At 43.4% G+C, this 23,703-nt stretch overlaps 1 protein-coding gene and 1 non-coding gene across 4 annotated transcripts; both read right to left on the reverse strand.

The window, feature by feature from the left end:
• On the reverse strand, positions 1-23,010 carry ZKSCAN1 (zinc finger with KRAB and SCAN domains 1). 3 transcript variants are annotated; one of them, XM_038539342.1, is made up of 7 exons: positions 22,854-23,007; positions 15,495-15,591; positions 12,037-12,552; positions 11,633-11,786; positions 9,567-9,658; positions 9,182-9,308; positions 1-6,956 (listed from the first exon to the last, which is right to left on the reverse strand). In XM_038539342.1, the coding sequence occupies exons 3-7, from the start codon at positions 12,460-12,462 to the stop codon at positions 6,064-6,066; spliced, it is 1,692 nt and encodes a 563-aa protein (XP_038395270.1). In that variant the 5' UTR covers positions 12,463-12,552; positions 15,495-15,591; positions 22,854-23,007; the 3' UTR covers positions 1-6,063. The 3 variants fall into 3 exon arrangements, with proteins under 3 accessions (XP_038395270.1, XP_038395269.1, XP_038395271.1); XM_038539341.1 differs by lacking the exon at positions 15,495-15,591 and having other exon boundaries at positions 22,854-23,010; XM_038539343.1 differs by lacking the exons at positions 9,182-9,308; positions 9,567-9,658; positions 15,495-15,591 and having other exon boundaries at positions 22,854-23,010.
• Positions 16,481-16,584, reverse strand: LOC119872399. The gene has a single exon (XR_005361491.1). It is a non-coding gene; the product is annotated as a U6 spliceosomal RNA (small nuclear RNA).
• Positions 23,011-23,703: the final 693 nt, after the last annotated feature.

Below are 23,703 nucleotides of genomic sequence, written 5' to 3' on the forward strand. Positions count from 1 at the left end.
AACATTGCCACCTAGAGGTGATAATTTATTGTTTTACCATGACCCAGAAGAGAAACGACATAGAGATATTTATTACAATTCCCCACAATTTCCTTCCCCATCTGCTCTAACATTTGTCAGACATCACCGGCCTCCTAAAATTGACCATTGACTACAAATGCATGTAACTGTTATTTGGCTGCCATTTCTCATGGAAATTTTAGTCCTCCATCAAGTTTTCACATTATTTCCAAGAGAGGAGTTCCTTAGCTTTAAAAAAACCCCACTTTTCCTTTAAGATTCCATTATTTATTCAAAGAAGCCTTCCTAGAAAGGTTAATGAGGATTTGAAATGAACAAATTCAATTTAAAAATCACTTATTGAACATCTACTAAGCATCTGGACTCTTCTAAGACTAGTGAAATGAAAGGCCAGGTTTCAATAACAATAACTTAATTCTGCGGGTATACAAAGACAAGTTTCTTCTTTTGGTCTAATTTATTCTAATCTAAGGAACTAGGGACTGACAAAACAGGAAAGGTTTGTCTTATCCAGTCTACAGATAAACAAGACATTGCCTGAGTTAGCTCTCTATATAGATTTAGGCTTATCATGTTGACCTGGTTGTAATAATCTATATTTAACTACAAGTTAATAAAAATACATGTTCATTTTAAAATAATTGCTGATTTTGCTTGCAGTGCCCCCCCTCTTACCCTTAAACTCTTATTATTTTTAGATCAAGATTTTCCTGCACAACCACCATCTGCTGCCTTCCCCCCCACCCCCATCTATTTGTTTTCACAGAAGAACCCCTGCTACTAGCAGAAGCAGCTCTAAGCCTAACATGCTTTGTCCTTGCTAGGGCAGAAAGAAACCTTACCTAAACTGTTCAGAGGTTGAGGTGAGGGGAAAAACAAGTGAGCACTGACCAACACACCTGAGTCGGGGCAATTTGCAGCTGCCTAGTCCCTTCCCTGGACTGAAGGAACTTTAAAACCCAAATCTGAAACTGGAATGAAAATCCGAGTTTTTATGCCACCTTTCAATCACTCACAGGTCTCATTTTTTTCTTACTATCTTAAAACATTTAGCCTCACTGCTTAATGAGTGCTTGCTAAAGGGAAAAAGTTTAACTTTAGGACCAATTAGCTTTGCTAATAATTTCTGTGTAACTTGAAGTGAGCCATGATTCTTTAACTAAATGGAGGGGAGAAATCTTAACGACTTTTTTTTTTAAGCTGTTAAAATAATATTGTTTAGAAGTCAACCTAGTGCCTCTCCTTAACTTCCACTGTTTCAGGATAAAGAGAAAAACATGAAGTTTATGGTATCCACTGTTAAACAGAACCAGACAATGTGAAATGAAATTCTCACATTAAGACATTCTGTCAGATAAGATGTCCAAAATATTTCCCCAACTTTTGTTTGACCTGCAGAATCGGAGATGGCTTAGCCTCCCTATAACTTCAGGTTTGTTTTACAAAGCTTTGAAAAGTAAAACAGATACTTTCATCTTCAGATAGAATAAAAAATTAATCTGAGTAGCAAAATAAGTAACTGCTTTTAAATGTACAGTAGTGTGTCCATTCTAAAAACAAAACCTAAACCTATGTTAGGAAAACTTTTCAAATAATGTTTTTTATTGAATCCTCCAGTAGTAGTTGAAATAAAAATGTACTCTAACTTCTACGAAAAGATCTATTTATACCACTTAAATTCCTCTTCTCTGATTCTACATTTCACTTTGCAACCTGCAGACCTTCATTTGGTTTCCCAAGTGGGGAACCCAGCCCCTTCATAAATATTTCTCAGAAGTTGCTCAGAGTGGGACTCACAAAAATATAGCTCCTCTGGCAAGTATTGCTGCCACCATTTGACTACATTTTAATACTGTTACTCCAATTCACATAACAAATCTTCCATGAGGATGGTAGGATAAACCTGGTTAGCTAGCTTCAGGATGAGGACTTCAGGGTGACCAGACCCCAGAATAAAAGGTGATCAACTCTAGGATAAAAAGGAGGAAAAAAATTCCTTCACAACTATGAATCTTCACAAGCCTTCCAATGGCAGGGAAAGAACAATCCCAGGAAGTGAGTGCGGGGCAGGGAAGGTACACAGGAGCACAGTCAAAGGGAATGCTGCAAAAACGGTTCTCCAGCCGTATTAGAAAAACTTACTGCTGTGTAAGAAACTGGATGCATCTGTGCCTATTTTCAAGGAAAGGGTCCATCATGGTGCTTTGCTATCCCAAATTTCCTAAGCATGAAGATCAGAGTTAGTGGGGGAAGCAGGACTGGTTTCCACAATCTGGTCACCAGGTTAAGTGGTCCCGCTGGCTTCTCCAGGGCACCTCACCAACTCTCAATTCATGTAGATGGCCCTCTCTCGCCCCACCACTACAAGCTCAGACCTATTTTCTTGGCATGGCAGGTAAGGGTCCACTTTCTGGCTTTGAAAACGTTCAGGAAGATGCAAATGTTTCTAGAAACGGTTCCATTTTAGAGTCCTATTAACCTCTCTCTCCTAATCTCCTCTCCTGACTTGGTAAGCCAACTATGAAGGTTTTCTCTCATTTCCCCTGCTCCTCAGCACTGTAAACTGACTTTTTGTCTATACCCACATCAACTTCTTTAACTACTCATTCCAAAACTTTGCTCTTTTGGAGTATGTGTTCTGTCAAATAGATTAAAATACATTTTTTATAGGGAATATACAGAACGACAACCTGGGGTAGAGGTACAAACATGGGACACTGATGTTGTGGTCTTACAAAATATATAGAAGTTACCGAGCAGGAACAATTTTTGCCTTCTTTTTAGCATTTCCCCACATTTTCCCCTTCTTTTGTGGATCCTCTGGAGTTAAGATTGAGCTTCCTCTGCAGTGTTTCTGAAATTCATTACATGATTGGAACACACTGACGGAATTCATTTTCTGTCCAAAGCAATGAGTGGTCTACATGAAAGTTTTCCTCACATACAATATTAATAAAGTTTATTTACAGTGTGAGCTTTCTGATGCTAAGGGCTGAGATGTGATGGAAGGCTTTGCCATATTTATCGCATTCATGAGGTTCCTTTCTGGAATGAATTCTCTGATGTATGTAAGATGTCAATTGTCACACATGTCAGACATGGCGAGCTCTCTGTACATATTTAGCAGTTTCACTTTTATGTCTTTAATAGAATACTAAGTGTCTTACATATCAAAGATGCCTCACAGATGCCTCTGATTCTCAGGCTGTAGCCTTGCCTGCCAGGCCAGAGCAGAAACAAATTCCCCACAATCTGAAGAATTTTACTTCTCTTCTTGGCAGGTATATTTAAGGTATATTCCTAAAAACCCTTAAAAAACTTCCATTAGGTCAACTAGCATGCTAATGGTTAACTACAGAGTACTCAACTTAAAGGCTTCAGCTGGTCAAGAACTTCTGAATGTCCAGACACTAATGAGCTGTGGTAATAAGCCTTTCTGACCATGACCCAATTACACTCTGCACTGGGCAGCCGATAAATGGACACGACGTGAATGGTTTTAATCAACAGTCATAGCCTCTTTTCTTCAGAAAACACATTTTCAAATGGCTGCTTGAAGAAATGCGTCTGCTAAAGATCTGAAGGCAACCACTGTGACCATCCCATGGTCAACGTGGGACAAAGATGCAAAGCGCAGGTTGCAATGAACTTTCCTTTTCAAAAAACCAAATGGTGGCTGCATTGTCAGCATGTGATTGTGGCTAAAGAAAGGTGAATGTGGAACCAACCAAAGTTCATTGCCTCTTCAGAACAGTTGGTGCGTTGATCTGTGCCTGGGCCAAGTGCCCCAGGGCTCCCAGGGCTTCCCAGGGGCAAGTGTCTGCTGACAAGCACCAGCAATTTTGTGTGAAGCCTCCATTGTGGCTTTTTGAAGAAAACATTAAAAAAGCACTTCTACTTTCATTTAGTATAAAAAAGCTACTTAGGTATATATACTCTTCTTGAATATCTCCTCTGTCATTCTTAAACTGGATGGATGGAAATATCCTGGTCACCAATGGGCCTCCTTTAAGTTTCTGCAGGCCAACACTGATGGAACGGCTTGGAAGCTCCAGGAGAGTTGTAGTTGGTCCCAGTTAGAAAGAGAGGCCAAAGAATCACTGCTGCACAGAATTTGTTTGGTCTGGAACTGAAGCCACAGCTGCCCCCACCTCACTGGTTCCCCATAAAGCCACACTGTCTTGTAGGCTTAAGCTGTCAGTCAGCAAACAACTGATGAAGGATAGTTTTAGTTGTTTCTTGATGGAAAAACTCATGTGGGGTTCTCCCATTAGGGGGAGAGTCTTTGGGTCTCTAAGTTTCTGCAGGGCTGTCCACCATCATTTGCATGCTCTCATGAACAAAGACCTCTCTACCCAAGTCCCTAAGGACTGCCTATGTTGCCCATGATAGCTGGGTCTCCCATGTGTGTATCTGAAAACCATCTGTCATTAGCTTCTAGGCTGTCGATTGCTTCGATGGAAAAGATCCGTTTCATAGCCTCCCCTCAGTCTTCAGGGGATGAGAAACAGAAAAAATTGTACAGTTCAACCATGATACAGTCACATCTCAGCTTGTTGGTGAACTTCTCAGAGCAACAAACATGTTGGGTAACTGCCAGCTAATGGTATCAAATGCCTTTATCAAGTTTCTGGAAAGTGTGGGGGGAAAATGCCCTTTACAACTTTCCTTTTTTTGAAATGCAACAAAAATCACATCTGTGCTGTACTTTTAGTTATAAGTGATTCAGAAAGTGCCTAAATGATCATGTTGTCCTTCAGCTAACTGAAGAGAATTCTGGCGAAGATCTTTTGCCCCAGAAAGAGGTCAAGACACGGCCTTAGTAAATATTCCTATTTTTCTTAAGATAATGACGAGAGAGTTGTTTCTGACATTCCATGGTATTTACTCACAAATCTGTGTCTAGGAAGAGTCTATGCAGGCAGCGAGCCAGTGCCTTTCTTTTATAGTCAGGATAAAAAGAGCATCAGACCCTAGAGCTGTTAGCATGACTTGGACTCCAAAGGTCCTCTTCAAAAGCTGGGCCAGGCTACCTACTTCTGGTACTCATGATTCACACAGGGTTTTATCATAAGCGTGTAAGTACTGTCAGAAGTCAGGTATAACAAGTGCCTCTTAGGTGTTCAGCACTGTCTCCAGTGCTATCTGGGATAAAATAGATCCCTTGACAATTGAAGCATCTCTTTGGGGAGGGAGGGGCCATGATGAAAACTTTCAAACGCGAAACAATGGAGGATTAAAAGACAGTCTACAATCAGTCAAGTGCTAAAACTTGTGGAGAAATGCATTTCAGAGTGCGAATAGTGCTTTTGGGATTTGGAGTAGGGAGAGAAGGGCTTTGAATCATTGTTGCCATTTCAGTAGAATTTATCTCAGCGATGAGGATAGAACCATCTACATTTGTTGCGTCCTTTGGAACTGTAGACTGGTGCACATACCCTCTTTCAGGAAGAGCTAGAAATCTTTGGTTTGATACCCATCAGCACAGTCCTAGATTTCTATAGCTTTGGCAGGCTACCAGTGATCATATATATAACTTATCATATATATAACTAGTTTGAGCAGCAAGTCCCAATGCAGTTTAACTGTTCCTTGTTTTTGAGAAATAAGGTATAACAAGTTGTTGGCCAAGTAGGGCTTGTTTGTGGCAAGCAGCTTTAAACCCCAGTATCACTTTTGCAGAGCCAATCTTAATCTTTCAATCCTATATTGTGGTTGCTGAGTCTGAGAGCGCCTTAATAGGTATCCTCATTACTGAAAAGCTTGACATTTGACATTATGTGTGCTTTTATCTTGCATGGAAATATCGTGTGGATTCTCCATATGACTAGCTTTTCCCTGCAGGGGCCGTGTGGAAGGATTACATGCCCACAGACAATGCAAAGGCGGAACGCTGCTGATGGAACTACAAGGATCCTGAAGTGTGATTTTTTTCCTTTGAATCTGTTAAGGCCCTCTTTTTTTTCCCCTCCGTGGGCACACATATCTCTGAAGTAATTTTGGAAACAAAAGGAGGAAATGGCTAGCTGACAAATTCTTGCTCTACACACAGCTTTTCAGGAATGCACCAAATGCATCAAGGGAGGCAGGGCTGTACTCAGAGGCTCGTTCTCTGGTATGGATCCTGTGATGCAGAGTGAGGGTCGAGCTCCGGGTGAAGGCCTTACCACACTTAGTGCACTTATAGGGCTTTTCTCGGGTGTGGATTCTCCGATGCAAAATAAGATATGAGTTTCGGTTGAAAGCTTTTCCACATTCACTACATTCATAGGGTTTCTCCCCTGTGTGGATCCTCTGATGTTTTGTCAGGTCTGAGCTCTGGCTGAAGGCCTTCCCACACTCATTACATTCATAGGGTTTCTCTCCAGAGTGGATCCGCTGATGGAGAATGAGATTTGAACTGTGACTGAAGGCTTTGCCACACTCATTACATTCGTGAGGTTTCTCTCCTGTGTGGATTCTCTGATGCAGGACCAGGTTGGAGTTAAGACTGAAGGCTTTCCCACACTCGCTACATTCATAGGGCTTTTCTCCAGTGTGGATGATTTTATGGCGAATAAGGCTTGAGCTCCTTGTGAAGCATTTACCACATTCATCACATCTATGGGACTTTGCTCCCGTCGGAGCTTCTTCAGGGGTGTTAAAGTTTGAACTCAGGCTGAAGCTTCTTCCCAAACCTTTGCCCTTCTCCCTTGGGCCTCTCTCTCCTGTGGCGGGCTTTTTTTCCTTGGTTGTAGCTGGCCCCGAATCTCTTTTTTCTCTTCCGGTTTTTTCCTCAGGGTTTCTCTGCTGCCTCTCTACTGTTCTGCTCTGCTGTTCACGTTTTTCTCCAAAATCTTTTTGGAATCTTCCTGTCATCTCCCCACGTGGCGCTGAGTCTTCTGCGATTTCAGCCTTTGAGGTTGACTCCTCATTCTCATTCCTGTTTTCACAACCTGACACAATAGAAAATAAAAATGCCACCATTTTCTTTTGAATATGTGGGTTAATCAAGTGACACTGTTTTCCTGGAAGCTTCTACATGCCTGCAAACTGACCTCACAGGATTAATTGAGATAAAATCAGAGGACAGAGGGAAAGAATGGGGACAACAGGGAGTTGAGCTGGGGAAGGAGAGGGTGGGCCGAGTAGAGGACAGCTCCACTGGGGGGGCAAGGGGGAGGACAGAGCAGAGGAAGCAGAACTGGTTAGGGATGGAAGGGATGAGGGATGAAGAATGAAGGAACGTTAAGGGGGTCACAATTCACAGTTCTACAATTTGGTCACCCAATAATTAATATGGAGGAATAGACATTTAAAAAAATCCATGTTCCATTTCTAATATTAAGCATGAGTTTGAATGAAGAAAATGGACAGGTCTTGCCTAGAAACAGTAAGGGTACCAGCCCACAAAGGAAGGCATGTAAACAGTTAATAAAGGAAGAGTGAATACTCCAATTCTGTGAGATTTTTAACAAGTCCATGGTTAACGGACAACACAAGAGCTCTGGACTTGGCAGGTAGACAGATCTTCAGATACATGAGATTTTCTCCTCCAGTAAGAGCAGCCCGGAGCTGACAGTGCTCAAGTATCCGGGGTGAGGGCAAAGAAGTTGGTTGGGGCATTAGTAAACATAACTAAAACCTTCACTGACAGACCACTGAGAATACCCAAGAACAGAAAAGACACTGAAAACAATCCTGGACATGTTCCACAAAGGAGATGATGTTAAAAAAAAAAAAATTACGAATGCAAAGATGATCCTCTCATTTGGCAACCAGCACATGAAAACATTGGAATATATCTTTATTACAATCTGCTAGAGTCTGTGCATCATTATTTTTAAGTAGAGAGTGAAAATTGTTCAATGAACATGCACTATTTTATAGATGTTTACATTCATCTGGGAAAAAACCCAAGATGTTGCAACCCTATTATTTATTTGGCCTTAAGCACCCTTTCCAAGGGGGGTTTGCGCTATCCCAAAGAGGCCCCTGAATGCAACCACAGAAAGAAAAGTATCTAAGCCCTGGCTTTAGTGATGAAATCGCATAAATACCGACCCTTCCTAAGGAAGAGGAAATTGGTCCACTTCTTTTGAATTCCAATCCAAAGTCCTTGGTAATTGGGATAGTTCCCAGACTGTATCTGATTTTTGTTTGCTTTTTGAAGTTATCCTGGGGTAGGTAATACTTAGCTCATAAACACAGATCAGTTACTTGGCTTAATTTTCAGACCGTGGTCCAAAGAGCAAATACCAAGAAACACTCACCCAGTTAGGTCTACGGTTCAAAATAAAAGCTGAAGCTTCTTCAGGAATATTCTTTCTTCAGTTCCCTTCACCCACCTACCTTCTGCCCTCCCCAGGCAGAAGTCTCACTGTGGACTTCCCATGACACAACTATGTGAGAACTGCTTTGCAGGACTGTCTTCCAGGGATTGAGGGAAGAGGACAAATGGGAATGTTTGTCAATTGTGTCACCTTGTCTGAACTGGCTGATGCCTCTTAGAGCTTGTTTTTGTTCTTAACTGCACTGCTACTCTATGGAAGCAGACCTCTCCATAGAAGAGCACCACTGTAGTCGGAAACAGGTAATCCTAATTGTAAGGGAGGCACAAGCCATGAATTACACAAAGTTATTGTGGAGCAGCACTCCCAGGATGGAAGATGGCAGAAAGCCCATGGAAGGATGCCTAGTAAGTCCAGGAATGCAGTCCTGGGTTAGGATCAGATTGATGATTAGGTCTCACCTGGACCTTTATAATAAGAAAAACAGATTCCATCCCCTTGACAGAGGCACCTACATTACAGCCCACAGAGGCTGGAGAAGAATCTTAAGTATCAAAGTGGTTCAAGAGGTGAGAACTCAGAACATGAGAGGACTTCTGATTTCAAATAGCAAAAACTACATAAAGTTAAAAAATCCACTTGGAATCAGGGAATCACAGTATCAGGTGCTGGGGGTTAAATGAACACAAATGGGCTCCTTCCTCTACCTGGCCTGAAGAGAGGGGGCTCAGTAGTCTTTCAATCCTTGTCAACTCTCAACCGAACACATCAGAGATCCCACAACTAACCAAAAAACAACAACAACAACAACAACAACAAAAAAAACCAAAAAAAAAAAAAAAACACCCACCACAAAACAATCTTAGACAATGATGCTGCATCAGTCTTACCCTGGGAAAACACGTTCCCATAATTCTCCTGCCTGTTGTCCCTATTGAGATTCTTCCGAGCCAGGTTCTGACATCCCCATTCCTCCAGGATGAGGGACACGGCCATGTCCTCAATCTTCACCATTGCCTGAAATAATATGAGATCCCCACACTCAGTTCCCCCAAAGCTTAGGGACAATCCCATCACCCAAACCTGGAGTCAGGGATAGAGTTGGAAAGAATAGGTGACCATGCCAGGCTCTGGCTCTGGCGGATGCGGAGGGTGGGAGTGGGGCTACTCTGTGGGGAGGGGCATCAAAACTGCGTCCTGGGTGGAGAGAGCTAAAAGAGCTCCAGGAAGAGAGGCAGCCAGGGTCTCAGGAGGGCAGAGGGGCCCACAGCTCACCTGGGAATCTGCCGTGAATAGTGCAGATGCCATCGCTTGGTCTCTGGGACTCCCCTCGTGATGAGGGGCAGGAACGTGTGTGGCAGGGAGAGCTGAGGGAGGAGAAAGGAGCTATGAGTAAAATCAGCTCTGCTCTGGAACCCCCGTCCAAGAAGGACCCCAGGGCACTCTCTTTCCTGCACCTGTGTGTTTGATATTCAGTGTTTAACTATAGAATAGGTAACTACAGAGAATCTAACGAAGGAAAAGTAACGATCTCTGCTTTCCCGAGACGTTTAGGCAGGAGTCACAAGGAGTCATAAAAAAGGTCCTTAAAAATCACCTGGTTCAATCTCTTTAAAGAGGGGGAAACCAAATCCCAAGAGAGTAAATGACTTGCCTAATAGCACACAGCTAAGAATGGCAGAGCCAACCCGGCTTCTTATTCTCAGCTATGGAAGTAGGTAACTTTCAGTCCATGATTCAAGTTTGGCTCACAATTGAATTTTCTCCAGTTCAAGGAATAGTACCAGAGCATCACAATCTCATTTAGTTGTGGAAAATACAAACGTTAACAACGTTTAGGAGTAATATCTTGTAACGCAAGGTACAAAGGGGGTCTTTTCTGGCCATTTTTTATGCTTCCCGTTTTCTCCCTCACTTAGCCAGTTTTTTTGAGAAGATGTATACAAGGTTCAAATATCACCAAGACATTTACTAGTACACAGAAGTATGGGTTGACACCTGATCTAACATAAGACCTCTATCACACGATCACACAAACTGCAATATGTAAGAACAACTATACAAGTTTTTAAACCACAAAATTAAAATCTTCCCTTGCCAAGTAATATTAGATTTGGAAATGTTGCTAGATAAACAGACGATGTTGCCCTAGCTGCAAAGAATAAGAGCAATGAATTTGAAACTGAATTACTAAACCATGTGTAACTATTTCAGACCATACAGTTATAAGCTAAAGCAAAATGTACAAAAAGATCAAGTATCCAGCATTTTAAACTTCCAAGAACTAGGAAAGACTCTGGAAAAGGAGTAGTGCCAAGAGGGATCTGAGAATAAAAGCATACAGCTGAATTCCAAGGAGAACTATTTACAAGTATCAACTGTTTGTGACAGGGTCTCTAAAACTGCTACTCTGGCAAAGGGAAACTCTAATCTGGCACTTAAAACTAAAAATATCCTCTTCAATTTTCTGATTTCCCCCTTGTGGAGGGAGTGTGGAGAGACCTCACAAGCCCTGCATAGGAGATGATTGGGACTGGATGGACAGTAGTGGATGCACTGATTTGCAGATTCCTCCAGAATGCATGGAAGAGAATGTTTTCTGAAGCTCTAATATTCCTGGCCTTAAATGTCATCACAAATTAACACATTGGTTAAGAAACGTGCCTTTATCAACTCTTCTTCAACAACTGGACTTTTAATATGTTGTTTTTAATGATATTCTATGCACCTACTTTGATTTTTAAATTGGATTAAAGATATTGTTAATATTTACCTCAAAGGAAAAAAAATTAAACGGACTTTTATGTAGATGACCCTGAAATGATTTTTCCCCTGTTTCTCAAATAAAAAAAAATTTTTTTCCATCCTTTTCCCACTGTTTGAAATTTCTGAAAACTAGAAAAAAAGGTTATACAATACTTTTATACATTTTAAATAAAATAAATTTTAAAAATGATCCTTTTTTAAAGGCAATTTATGACATTAACCAGAGTGTTTCAAAACCCAGGCTGGAAATATATAACTTCTTCCTAGTACTTTCCTGTAAAAAAAATAAATAAATAAAATCTGCTGCACATCCAAAATGCTAACAATTCCAAGAATAATGTAATGTCCTCCCAAATTAATTTCATTTACCTTCTCAGTAACATCAACTCCTGAGGTTGGCCTATAAGTTAGATTTTCCACAATATTTAATTAATAATGACAGTAGTGTGTAATGATAAAAAAGAAGCATGCTTTTTTTTTCTTTCTTTTTTTTAATTACAGACCCTCAGCAACACAGAGAGTGCACTCCCATCTTGAATAGTTTGCTTTTCCCCACATGAAACTTTGCTTCTTACCGCGTGACTGTAAGAGACGAGGTTTCCGAGATGAATGCTTGAAATGGGACTGGGTGGCCTCATGATGAAGGTCAAAGCTCGAGGACTCCTGCACTGGATCCAGAGGCACCATCCCCCTTGCGAGCATCTCAGGTCCATGAACTTGACCTGGGACCTGAGGACAAATAGAGTGGGCTTGCAGGTAAATCATTTTTTCAATTGGACTTTAAACAAACAAAAAGATGGTAAGTAGACCAGTGGATGTAGGGGAAGGAGTCCAGAACGCCTTTTAGAATCTGAGCAGAGCAGAAAGAGTAACCAGTATAAATACTACTGGTGCCAGCTCTAAATTGTAACTTGCTGTTTGCTCCAGGCTTAAAGCCCATGTGATGCTTACACACAATAGGTTTCACACTTCTTCTTACCTGCTGTCCTGATAAATCAAGCTCCAAATCTTCTAGAAGGGTCACAGCCTCCTCCCCACTATCGGGACGGTATTCCTGCAGCCAGACTTGGAGCTCCTTGGGCAGGATGGAAAGGAACTGCTCCAGTACCAGCAGCTCCAGGATCTGCTCCTTGGTGTTGATCTCTGGTCGTAGCCACTGGTGACAGAGTTCTTTCAGTCTACTCAGAGCCTCTCGAGGCCCAAAAGTGTTCTGGTAACAGAAGTGCCTGAAACGCTGGCGGAAAATCTCTGGGTCAGGAGGAGGTGTCTCCTGTAGGCTGGAATCCTGCCCCCACATATGGTCTTCCTCGTCTTCCTCCTCTACCTTCACGATCACAATCCCGTCCTTCTCCGGGGCAGCCTGGGGGGACAGGCCTGTGGCTTCCCTCGACTCCGCAGTCATCATTCAGGCTTAGGCAGTGGGCTTGATCCAAACAGGGTCTGTGCTCTCCTTCCTGTCCTAGGAGATGTTTGTGGATATGTTTCGGTACTGTTCCTGATGCAGGAAACAAGATTATTAGTTTTTATGAAAAGTGACCTGTGTTACCCCTTCACATAAGGCTGCAAAGGCACTGAACACAACCTTTGAATGGCAAAAGAAAAAGCCTCCAGGGGTGTACTGTTTTCACTGTCACTTTACATATTAGGTTTGCATGGGGATCCCTGGGTGGCTCAGCAGTTTAGCCCCTATCTTTGGCCCAGGGCGTGATCCTGCAGTCTCGGGATCGAGTCTGGCATCGGACTCCCTGCATGGAGCCTGCTTCTCCCCCTGCCTGTCTCTGCCATTCTCTCTCTCTCTCTCTCTATCATGAATAAATAAATAAAATCTAAAGAAAAAAAAAAAGAATTGGGTTTGTCTTTAAAAAAAAAAAGAAAGAAAGAAGGTTTGCAGAGGTGTGCCTGGCTACTTGATCAATAGAGCAAGTGACACTCTCGATCTTGGGGTTGTGAGTTTGAGCCCCATATTAGGTGTAGATTGCTTAAAAGTAAAATCTTATGGGGTGTCTCAGTTAAGCATCTGACTTAGGCTGAGGTCACGATCTCAGGGTCTTGGGATCTAGCCCTGAGTGGGGCTCCCAGCTCAGCAGGGAGTCTGCTTACCCTTTTCTCTCTGCCCCTCACCCTGCTTGTGCTGTCTCTGTCTCTCAAATAAACACATAAAATCATCAAAAAAAAAAAAAAAAAAGGCTCGCAGAGAAAAATCTCCAATAAGCCAATTCCATCCTCAGGGTGTCTGCTTGAATCTGAATACCTAATCTCCAGGAGGACAGCAGGTTAGGTTAGGACACCATGCTTCTATAGCACTCAGCCCAGTGAAAGCACAGTGTTATTTAACAGGGTGCCAGGCAGTACATGCATTATTTTATTGCCTTCCACAATAGCCCTAGCAAGGAGGCACAACCGCTAGTACCATTTTACAGATGGCATGTTGCAAATTGACATCACACCCTCCCCTTGTTAAGTGCTGAACTGTCACATGTCACGGCACATCCCAAGGGAAAAGTGGGGGCCTCCCTCCCTCACACAGAGAGCTGCCAAAGTACCCTCATTTCACTTGCTCACTTTTAGGTATTGTGATATTTCTCGGTTTATCTGAGACCAGTTATGTGGAATAATGGATTATTTTATCTAGCTTGAATGAATCTTGCCTTCATAAAAGAGACAAGTATAGGAGCCAGGCATGAAGGAGGTCAATTGTAAGACTTCCAGGTCTACAATAAATAAGCCATAAGAATATAACGTACAACGTGGTGACTAGCATTAAGAATACTGTATTGCACATTTGAAAGTTGCTAAGCCATCTTAAAAATTCTCATCGCAAGAAAAAGAAAATTTGTTAACTGGTGACAGATTTTTTTTTTAAGATTTATTTATTTATTTTATATATATATTTTATTTTTTTAAATTTATTTATTTATGATAGTCACAGAGAGAGAGAGAGGCAGAGACACAGGCAGAGGGAGAAGCAGGCTCCATGCACCGGGTGCCCGATGTGGGACTCGATCCCGGGTCTCCAGGATCGCGCCCTGGGCCAAAGGCAGGCGCCAAACCGCTGCGCCACCCAGGGATCCCCTTAAGATTTATTTATTCGAGACACACACAGAGAGGCAGAGACACAGGCTAACAGAGAAGCAGGCTCCCTGCGGAGAACTTGATGCAAGACTCGATCCCAGGACCCTGGGATCACCATCTGAGCCAAGGCAGACACAACCACTGAGCCACCTAGGTGCCCCTGTGGTGACAGACATTAACTAGATTTACTGTGGTGATCATTTTGTCCAAATAGCGAATCACTATGTTGTATACCTGAAACTAACATATTGTTACTCAATTCTAGTTCAAAAGAAAAGAAAAAGCCAAGCAGCTTAGACCCTGGCAGAGAAACTACAATTTGGAGAATTACTAATGGTGCAAATACACATGCAAAAACAAATGGCATAGATAAAGTTCTATCTAAAGCAAGGTCTTACCCAGATTAGTAGGTAAAAACCAATGTCAATCTAAATCAAAGAGGTCAACCAATAAGTGACAAAATAGCTGTTTTGTTTTTTTTTTTTTTTAAGATTTTATTTACTTATTCATGAGAGACACACACAGAGAGAGAGAGAGGTGCAGAGACACAGGCAGAGGGAGAAGCAGGTTCCATGCAAGGAGCCTGATGAGGGACTCGATCCTGGGTCTCCAGGATCACACCCCGGGCTGCAGGCGGCGCTAAACTGCTGCGCCACCGGGGCTGCCCCCAAAATAGTTGTTTTTTAAAAAAATAGTGCAGAAAAATTATTATGAGAACAGTTGTATGCTGGGAAACAGTCTCCACTGTTATATAATTTTAACTGTTAAAAACTGATATTAAGTATCCTGGAAAAATTTTATCATCTACATGTTAAAAAAAACCTGTAAGTATTTTCTACTGCTTAAGATTTTCCAAATGAAGTTTTGTGGGTCTTGTAAGTCTGTTTTTTAAAAATACAAAATACCTTTTGATTAGCTTTTTTAAAACTAATAGGCTATATTAGTAGGCTCTACGCACAACATGGGGCTTGAACTCACAACCCATAAAATCATGCTCTACTGACTGAGCCAGCCAAGCATCTCACCTTTTGGTTAGTTTTTAAAAACAGGTGATTTAAGGGTATAGAAACAGATGATTTAAGGGTATAGAAAATTTAAGGGTATAGAAAAACTAGTGTACTAGCTGAATTTCAGTAACAAAAATTTAACATGGAAGATAGGAACAATCATGAGTTACTAAGCAGAGTTGACAATGTGTTTCTTCTACCTGAATTGACAAATCTTTGTGAGGGATCTTTTTCAATTCAAAAGCATCAAATTCAAGTTTCAGAGACAGAGCAACCAGCTACTGTACCATCCAAAGCCAGGGATTTTATTTATATTTTATAAGATTTTATTTATTTGGGAATAAGAGCACACACGCACATGAGCTGGAGAGGCAGAGGGAGAAGGAGAAGCAGACTCCTGGTGACTGAGCAGGAAGCCAGATGCAGGCTCGATCCCAGGACCCTGAGATCATGACCTGAGCCAAAACAAAGGCAGATGATTAACCAAAGGAAACACTTAAGCTCCCTTAAAGGCAGGAATTTTTAAACTAACAAAAAGCAGTTTTAATTACATGGTTCTCATTAAAAGAGTGTTAGTAATTCTGGTGGAAAAGGGATCACATACATTTAAAGCACAAAAATTATTTTTCAAAAGCATAATTTAATGTATTTTTTTTGTTTTATTATACAAAACCCTTGGGTAGCGGGTGGTTCAGTAGTTTAGCACCGCCGTTGGCCCAGGGTGTGATCCTTGGAGACCCAGGGATCGAATCCCACATCAGACTCCCTGCATGGAGCCTGCTTCTCCCTCTGTCTGTGTGTGTGTGTCTCTCTCTCTTTCTGTGTCTCTCATGAATAAATAAATAAAATCTTTAAAAAAATACCCTGGGATAATAGTACACATACCCAATTTTTATAAATAATTTTTACAGATGGGAATATGTATCCAAAAAAAAGGCTTGGGAGGGACACCTGGGTGGCTCAGCGGCTGAGTGCCTGCCTTCGGCCCAGGGCATTATCCTGGAGTCCCGGGATGGAGTCCCATGTTGGGCTCCCTGCATGGAGCCTGCTTCTCTCTCTGCCTGTGTCTCTGCCTCTCTCTCTCTCTCTCTCGAATAAATAAATAAAATCTTTAAAAAAAAAAGGCTTGGGAGATGACTGTTTTGAGTTTTTTTTTTTTTTAATTTTTATTTATTTATGATAGTCACACACAGAGAGAGAGAGAGGCAGAGACATAGGCAGAGGGAGAAGCAGGCTCCATGTACCGGGAGCCCGACGTGGGATTCGATCCCAGGTCTCCGGGATTGCGCCCTGGGCCAAAGGCAGGCGCCAAACCGCTGCGCCACCCAGGGATCCCTGGTTTTGGTTTTAATGGAATCCTTTACAAATTTGCATGTCATCCTTGTGCAGGGCCATGCTAATCTTTTCTGTATCAGTGATTTTAGTGTATGTGCTGCCGAAGCAAGCACTGGAGACAACTGTTTTAATGGCGAAGACTATGATTTTAAATTGAGATTTATCACAGGATTAGTTTTTCTAGCTTACTTTCTTTGTCCTTAAAAAATCCAATGCAAACCCATTCTCCAGCCTTTCCTGTTGATTTCCTACAGACCCATTTTGAAGCCACCTTCTTTGCTGCAGTAAATATATGTGTTTTTCAACTTCAGAGCAGCTTTAGTGAAGTCCTTACAGCTCCAATTATTCAATTTCCTAAACATCTCTCTAGATCTACAATGTGCAGAGCGTCCTCCTAGACTAAGGGGAATACAAAGATGAGAAGCCTGATTCCTATTTTTACACAAATAATTATAGTACAAAGCAGAATGTGCCAACCGTTCTAAGAAGCTTTCAGCATCAGCGCTAGAGGAGCTAGAGAAGTAAATGATGTGTCTACAAGGCGGCTTCTAGCAAAAGGCACCCCTGGAGCTGGGGTATCAGAATAGCCAAGACCTCCAAAGGAAAGCTTCCTCCAGCAGAAGAGGGAGTGAGGTGGCAGTCTGAGAAATCACTCCTTTGGCTAGCTTCTTCCCAACTGGAGGCTAAATAATTCCTATGAGCCTTAAGTTTTTTAAATTGCATTGTTTGTTTGTTTTTAAGATTTTATTTATTTGAAAGAGAAAGAGAGAGAGGACAGAGAGCATGCCCAAGCAGGGGAGAGGGTGAAGCAGGCTCCCCACTGAGCAGGGAGTCCGATGCAGGGCTCAAACACAGAATTCCGGGATCAAGACCTGAGCCTGAGCCTGAGCCTGAGCCACCAACTGAGCCACCCAGGTGCCCCCTTTAATTGCATTCTGAAAAGTCAAAAGGAAGATCACCTTTTCCTGCTGCGCCTCCCACAATTACTTTCCACCACCCTTAATTCAGGCTCCAGATCTCCCACCTAAACTTGTGACAGGGTCCTGCAGTTTCTCCAGCTGCCATCTCTCCCCAGTCCAATTAGAGCAACAAACTGAGGTCAGTGCAGTATTGCCCAAGAATACTTCTGGCCATTCCTTCCTTCCCCTCAATTAGCATCAGTGAATCCTTGGTATCTGCCAGTTGAGTGCCTACTCTACTTTTCCAGTCTTATCTCCCACTACGTTTCTTAGTAATGATCCCCCATATTTCAGTCTATGTGGCCATTCATGTTCCCTACACACAGGATGTAACTGTCAATCTTCAAGCCTTTGCTGTGAACAATTTCCCACCATATCAACTTTGTTGATCAAATTTTTACTTACTCTTCAGGATGTAAAAGGTCTCCTCATATTCCAAGTTAACTAAGAGATCTTTCTCTTTTGAACATCCTCAATCTTTCTTTGTTCCTGTTTATGCTACATATATTCTCCTTACATTATCCTTATTTGGCTTGCAGTTCCTATCACCTCCCAACTAAATTCTAAGCTCCTCAAAGACAGTCTTCTTTGAACTTATCAACTAGAGAGCCTGGCAGCTTAATTCCATTAAACTCAGAAGAAATAAGAACTACTCAAAATATCACCACTCTCCCTGCCACTTATTTCCTTTTAGTGGTAATTAGCGATCAGATATTCTACAAATACCTCAATCACTAAGGCCCCAAGTCTCACCTTCCTGGATTCCTCTCTCCTTATATGGATTCAGTCTCCAAGCACCAGGGAGAATCAAATTTGGCTTTCTCTCTTCACTCCCCTCCCCGCTACTTCATGTCCTATGTTACTCTCAGGTTATTTTTACAAAAACTCTGTGGCTTTCCAGGCACCACCCTGTAGTACCTGGTTCCAGTTTCCCCTCAAGCTTCACTGTCCATCATTGATTTGTTCTACTTTCCTGTGAGTCTTTTCTATCCACAAAATGAGTATCTCCTAAATATGCCTTGGATCCTGATCACCATCCCTTTCTCACCTCACAGTCTATGTCTGGGATCTCCTCTCCTAGTCTTCTCTGCCCTCCCCCCACCCTTTTTTTGAGATTTTATTTATTTATTCATGAGAGACACACACACAGAGAGAGGCAGAGACACAGGCAGAGGGAGAAGCAGGCTCCATGCAGGGAGCCTGATGCGGGACTCAATCCAGGGTCTCCAGGATCAAGCCCTGGGTTGAAGGCGGGGCTAAACCACTGAGCCACCCGGGCTGCCCTTCTCTGCCCTTTCAAATCCTACTTATCCTTCAGAGCTTAGCTAAAATGCCTCGCACCCCTCATCGCTGTTCAAGAACATTCACTCAGATGCACGGAAAGCACCATCTAAGTCTTTCATGTAACAATCTTAGCAGGTAGTAGCTACAATTCTCATCTCCCTTTACAATGACAAAATTAAGGTTCACTGACCTTAAAATAACACACCCAAGGTCACATGGCAATTAAATGCTAGAGCCAGGATTTGAAATTCAGTCTGTGGGTCCCCTCAATTCAAGCCATAGCCATCATACTGAGCTCATTCTGTCCCACACATGGATTAAGGAAGAGCTTCTGTGGACATAAAGATTCTTTTTAAGAGGAGGGCCTAGGAAAGTGCCTGTGAAGGATGACCACCCGGGAATGGGCCTTATCTGCCATCCGCTATTTTCACCAGAGAGCCATGTGGCTAAGGAGACACAGCAGGAGATCCAAGTAGGAATCATCTCAAATCTAACCAGGGGGGACCATCCAACAGTCCATTAACTGAGCAGGACTGGTGAAGAAACTAGCTTAGCATCAGAAATCTCTATTTTTATGAAAATTTTATCGTGTCTCGGCTATACTAAGGAAAATACGGGAAGGAAAGGAATTTTGATCTGTATCCTGCATAGGCAAGAGTTTTAGAGTGGGATACTTTCGGGGGCACCTTGCTGGCTTAGTCGCGGGAGCATGCAACTCTTGATATTGCGGTTGTGAGAGTTCAAGCCCCACAATAGGTGCAGAGCTTGCTTGCAAAAAAAGAGTGGGATACTTCTTAGGTCAGTAGGACTCCATACGAAGAGACTGAGGAGGAAGTAAGATCCAAAAGGACAGAGATGAGAGCACAGGCACATCCTCTCTTCCCCCATCCCTCAACATTTCTGCTCCTTTGGTAAAGAGAAAAGTCACAACAGCAATGGAAGGGCTGGGTTTTATTTTAGGTTTCTCAGATGATCTCAGCAAACAATCTTTTCTCCTCTCTCTAAAGTTCTGGCCCAAATGCTCTCTACCAATCATCTGCCATGGAAGTTCTTACAATATTTCTTTCTCTGTGATTTAGTTTTTCATGCCTTCTTCCTCAACTGGACTGCTAAGGGTATGCTTTATTTCTTTTTTTTTTTTTTTAAGTTTTATTTATTTATGATAGTCACAGAAAGAGAGAGAGAGAGAGGCAGAGACATAGGCAGAGGGAGAAGCAGGCTCCATGCACCAGGAGCCTGACGTGGGATTTGATCCCGGGTCTCCAGGATCGCGCCCTGGGCCAAAGGCAGGCGCCAAACCGCCGCGCCACCCAGGGATCCCTGTTTCTTTTTTCTTAAAGTGAGCGCTATGCCCAAAGTGGGGCTCAAACCCACCACCCTGAGATCAAGAGTCCCCCACTCCACCAACTGAGCCAGCCAGGCACCCCAGGGTATGCTCCTTTGCACCTCTTAGACCACTTAGTATGATTCCTTGCAAATATTAGTTGTTAAGAAATACTTGATTAAATTTACAGTGTTATCTATTTTTTTTCCCCCCACTTATACAGCACTCAATACTGCCCTCAAATTAGCTCCAGGGGCTACCTGGGGTATCTCAATAAGCTGTACCACCACTTTCCGGTCAATAATTTTAGGCAGGTCAATCTCTCTCTCTGCATTTGTGCAAATGGGGAGAAAAAACATTTTCCTCACAGAGTTATTGTGAGGATTACATGAATTAACATATATAAGACAATTAAAACGGTGTCTGGCATTTAGTAGGCACTAGAGAGGTGCTTTAATTTTTTTTAAAAAACGGTAAGAGAACTGTGCTTTACAATTTTCAGCCTGCTTAAAAGACTAAGCAACCGGAGAATTCCTGTAATCCTGAAAGCAGCATAGGTTGGAATACCTACATTCTCATCTCCCACAAATAAGTTACACATCCCCAAGTGAGTCATTCAACCTCTCTGGCCCTTATCTGTCACATGGGGGAAGGAAGTAAAAAACTACCTCTGGGGTCCTTTCTGGGCTGAAAAACATTCTGACACCCTATCCGATTTAGATAAGATTACCCCCAGCAACTGGTTCTCAGCGAGGATAAATACCAACGATTTTCTTACAAAAAGGGCTTGTAGTTACCAGCTCAATTTATTCCAAAGGCTATTTTCCAAACAGGCCAGTATCTTTTCCAGGGCATAGTCTTGAAAGCTTATTATTTATCCTTTAATTTTTATTTATTTATTCATGAGAAAGAGAGAGAGAGAGAGAGAGAGAGAGACACAGGCAGAGTGAGAAGCAGGCTCCATGCAGGGAGCCCGACGTGGGACTCGATCCCGGGTCTCCAGGATCAAGCCCTGGGCCAAAGGCGGCGCTAAACCGCTGAGCCACCGAGGCTGCCCTAGTCTTGAAAGTTTAAACAAACCGCACCCCCTTCCTGATTTTTTAACAGAGCTTTAATTTTTTTTTTTAAAGATTTTATTTATTCATTTGAGAAGAGAATGTGAGAGAGCACAAGCAGGGGGAGCAGCAGAGGGAGAGGGAGAAGCAGGTTCCCTACTGAGCAGGGAGCCCAACACAGGGGCTCGATCCCAGGACCCCAGGATCATGACCAGAGCCCAAGGCAGATGCTTAACCAACTAAGCCACCCAGGTGCCCCCCAGTTTTTTTAAATACGAAAAAGCTTCCTTTGAAAGACAGCTAGCTACCCAAAGACCACCCAAAACTACCTCAAAATGAAAAGGTAAAGTTTAACATACCACTCACCTGTACTTAGGTGTAATATAAAGATAGAAAAAAAATGAAACGTTCAGATCAAGTAGAGAATCAGCAAAAGACTATCTGTATTACGTAGCCAGCTTCCCTGTTTGTACTTTCACACTGGTGAAAACTGCCTGATCTTGCACAGTAACTCAGAGACAATACAAACTTGGAGATACATTCTTGGGCAAATTATCATTATGGTTCCCTATGTAAGGTAAGCTATTTCTCCACAGTTGGCCAGCATATATACTAACAGTACTTCGTTTATCTGGTTACAATGAATTCCTCACAATTGGATTCAACAAGTATTTACTAACCACCTCCAATCGGCCTAGCACTGGCCTGTACAATAAATGCTTTCTTTGGTCCCAGGCCATGTAACAGCACTCTCTATAATGAAAGTATCTTATTGTGTATTGGAGGCCCTGCAGGAAAGGGAGGGGAGGGGCCCTCCCTAGTGTCAGGCTAAACTGTAGCTGGATTTCTTAATTACCTTGACTAAATCAAATCATTTCAAAGCTGGAAGGGCCTTTTGAGAAAATCGAGTTCATTTTAAAGATGACAAAACTGAGAGCTGGAGAAGAGTCCCGTATCATCCAAGGTCACTCAGTCTCCTAATGGCCTGGTGCAATTTCCAAAAACTCCCTTCACTCTTCATCCACTCTAAGACAAGCAGAGTAACGACTCAGAACTGGGGGTGGGGGAGAATCCACCTAATCTTCCGGAAAGATCATTTTTAAAGTCTTCAAAATATTCCGCAAGGCGGAAAGACACAGTGGGATGTCTAAAACCTCTACTAGATCCGAATCACGTCTTTACCCACTCTAAGCTTCAAATACTCTTTAATCACCGCTTGGGGGTGGGGGTGGGGGTGGGGCGAGAAGCAGGTGATTTGGAAACACGTAAGCGGCACCTCGAAACGTGTCCACTACTCGGCCTTCCGCATTTTTCACCTCGAGGTCCTGAAGGACCTCGGAAAGAAAAAAAAAAAATCTCACTGGAATCAAAGCAAATGGCGACGAAAGGAGGGCAGTAAAATCAGACAGGGGTCGGCTCGCTCACGAACCCGGTTCTCAGAAACGTCAAACGACGATGACGACACTGCAGGCGAGGGCTCCGGAAGGGGCCCGCAGACGGCTTGTCCCCAGGGCTCCGTGCACCCCCGGCCACCAGATCCTCGCCCCCTCCCCGCCTGCATCCGGGGGCGGGTCGGGACGTCTCCCAGGGGACGGCGCTTCCAACCGCCGGGCCTGGGGACGGACAGGGGCTTGGGGCTCTCTCCACACTCCGCCCGGACCGCCAGGAGGGGACCCCGGGGCCGCAGCTGCAGAGCCCACCCTCACGCACACACCCTGCGGCCCCGCCCGCCCTCCCCAGAGGACGGCCCCAGGTCTCACCGTGAGCCCCGAGAGCGGCCTGGGGGCGCTGGGCGAGAAAGGGGAGCTGACTCTGGGGCTCAGGCCGGCCGAAGGGCGCTGCACACGAACCTAGGCCCTCCCGACGCCTCGACACAGACACAACGAGTCACAAAGGCCGGAAGTGTGTCAGCACCTCGCCTTCCGGGACTAGGCTGCGCTTCCGGGTCCCCTCTAGGAGCGCTGGAGGATTTTGCATCTCGGTGCCGGGATAGCTGGACCTGGCTGGCGTTCTGGATGCTCAAGCTTCCAGCCTCCACGTTACCGCTCCGGGCTTTTGCGCGGGGAGTTAATGCGGCGGACGGGCGGGAGGCGGGGTTCAAGCGTCCCAGACACAAACAGGCTGCCCGGCTCACACAGCAATCCATAGGATAATTCGATTTCTCCTGTCCTTTCCATCCAGTAATTATAGTGATTATCAAGCAATAATGATTCTTAGTAATTGCATGTCTGTGGCAGAGCAACGGACACAAGGGTGTGTAAACAGGAAGATCAAAATGAAGCCAGAGGTGGCTGGTTTCACAAAACTGCCCTGGTAGCTTCTCTCTGGTCCTAGAGATGTCGGCCAATTGAGTGCGCGGTGTTTCCAAATCTTCGGCCTGGGGACAAAGGACGGATTTCCACAACCAAAGTCGTTATAGGAGTCTAGTTTTGTCCGTGTGGCGTATGCTATTATAACAGTTTGAACGTTTTCAGAGTAATTACAGACACTTTTGCCCTCAGGGTGCTTTCACAACCTACAACAATTCTGGCTTTCACTTTTACCTGGGAAAGTCAACCTTGCTCCACTTTCTTTGCAAGGGTGACCTGGCTTTAATGGTTGTAACTTTGC

This window comes from Canis lupus, chromosome 6 (assembly GCF_011100685.1).
Source record: "Canis lupus familiaris isolate Mischka breed German Shepherd chromosome 6, alternate assembly UU_Cfam_GSD_1.0, whole genome shotgun sequence".
In the NCBI taxonomy this organism is placed as follows: domain Eukaryota; kingdom Metazoa; phylum Chordata; class Mammalia; order Carnivora; family Canidae; genus Canis; species Canis lupus.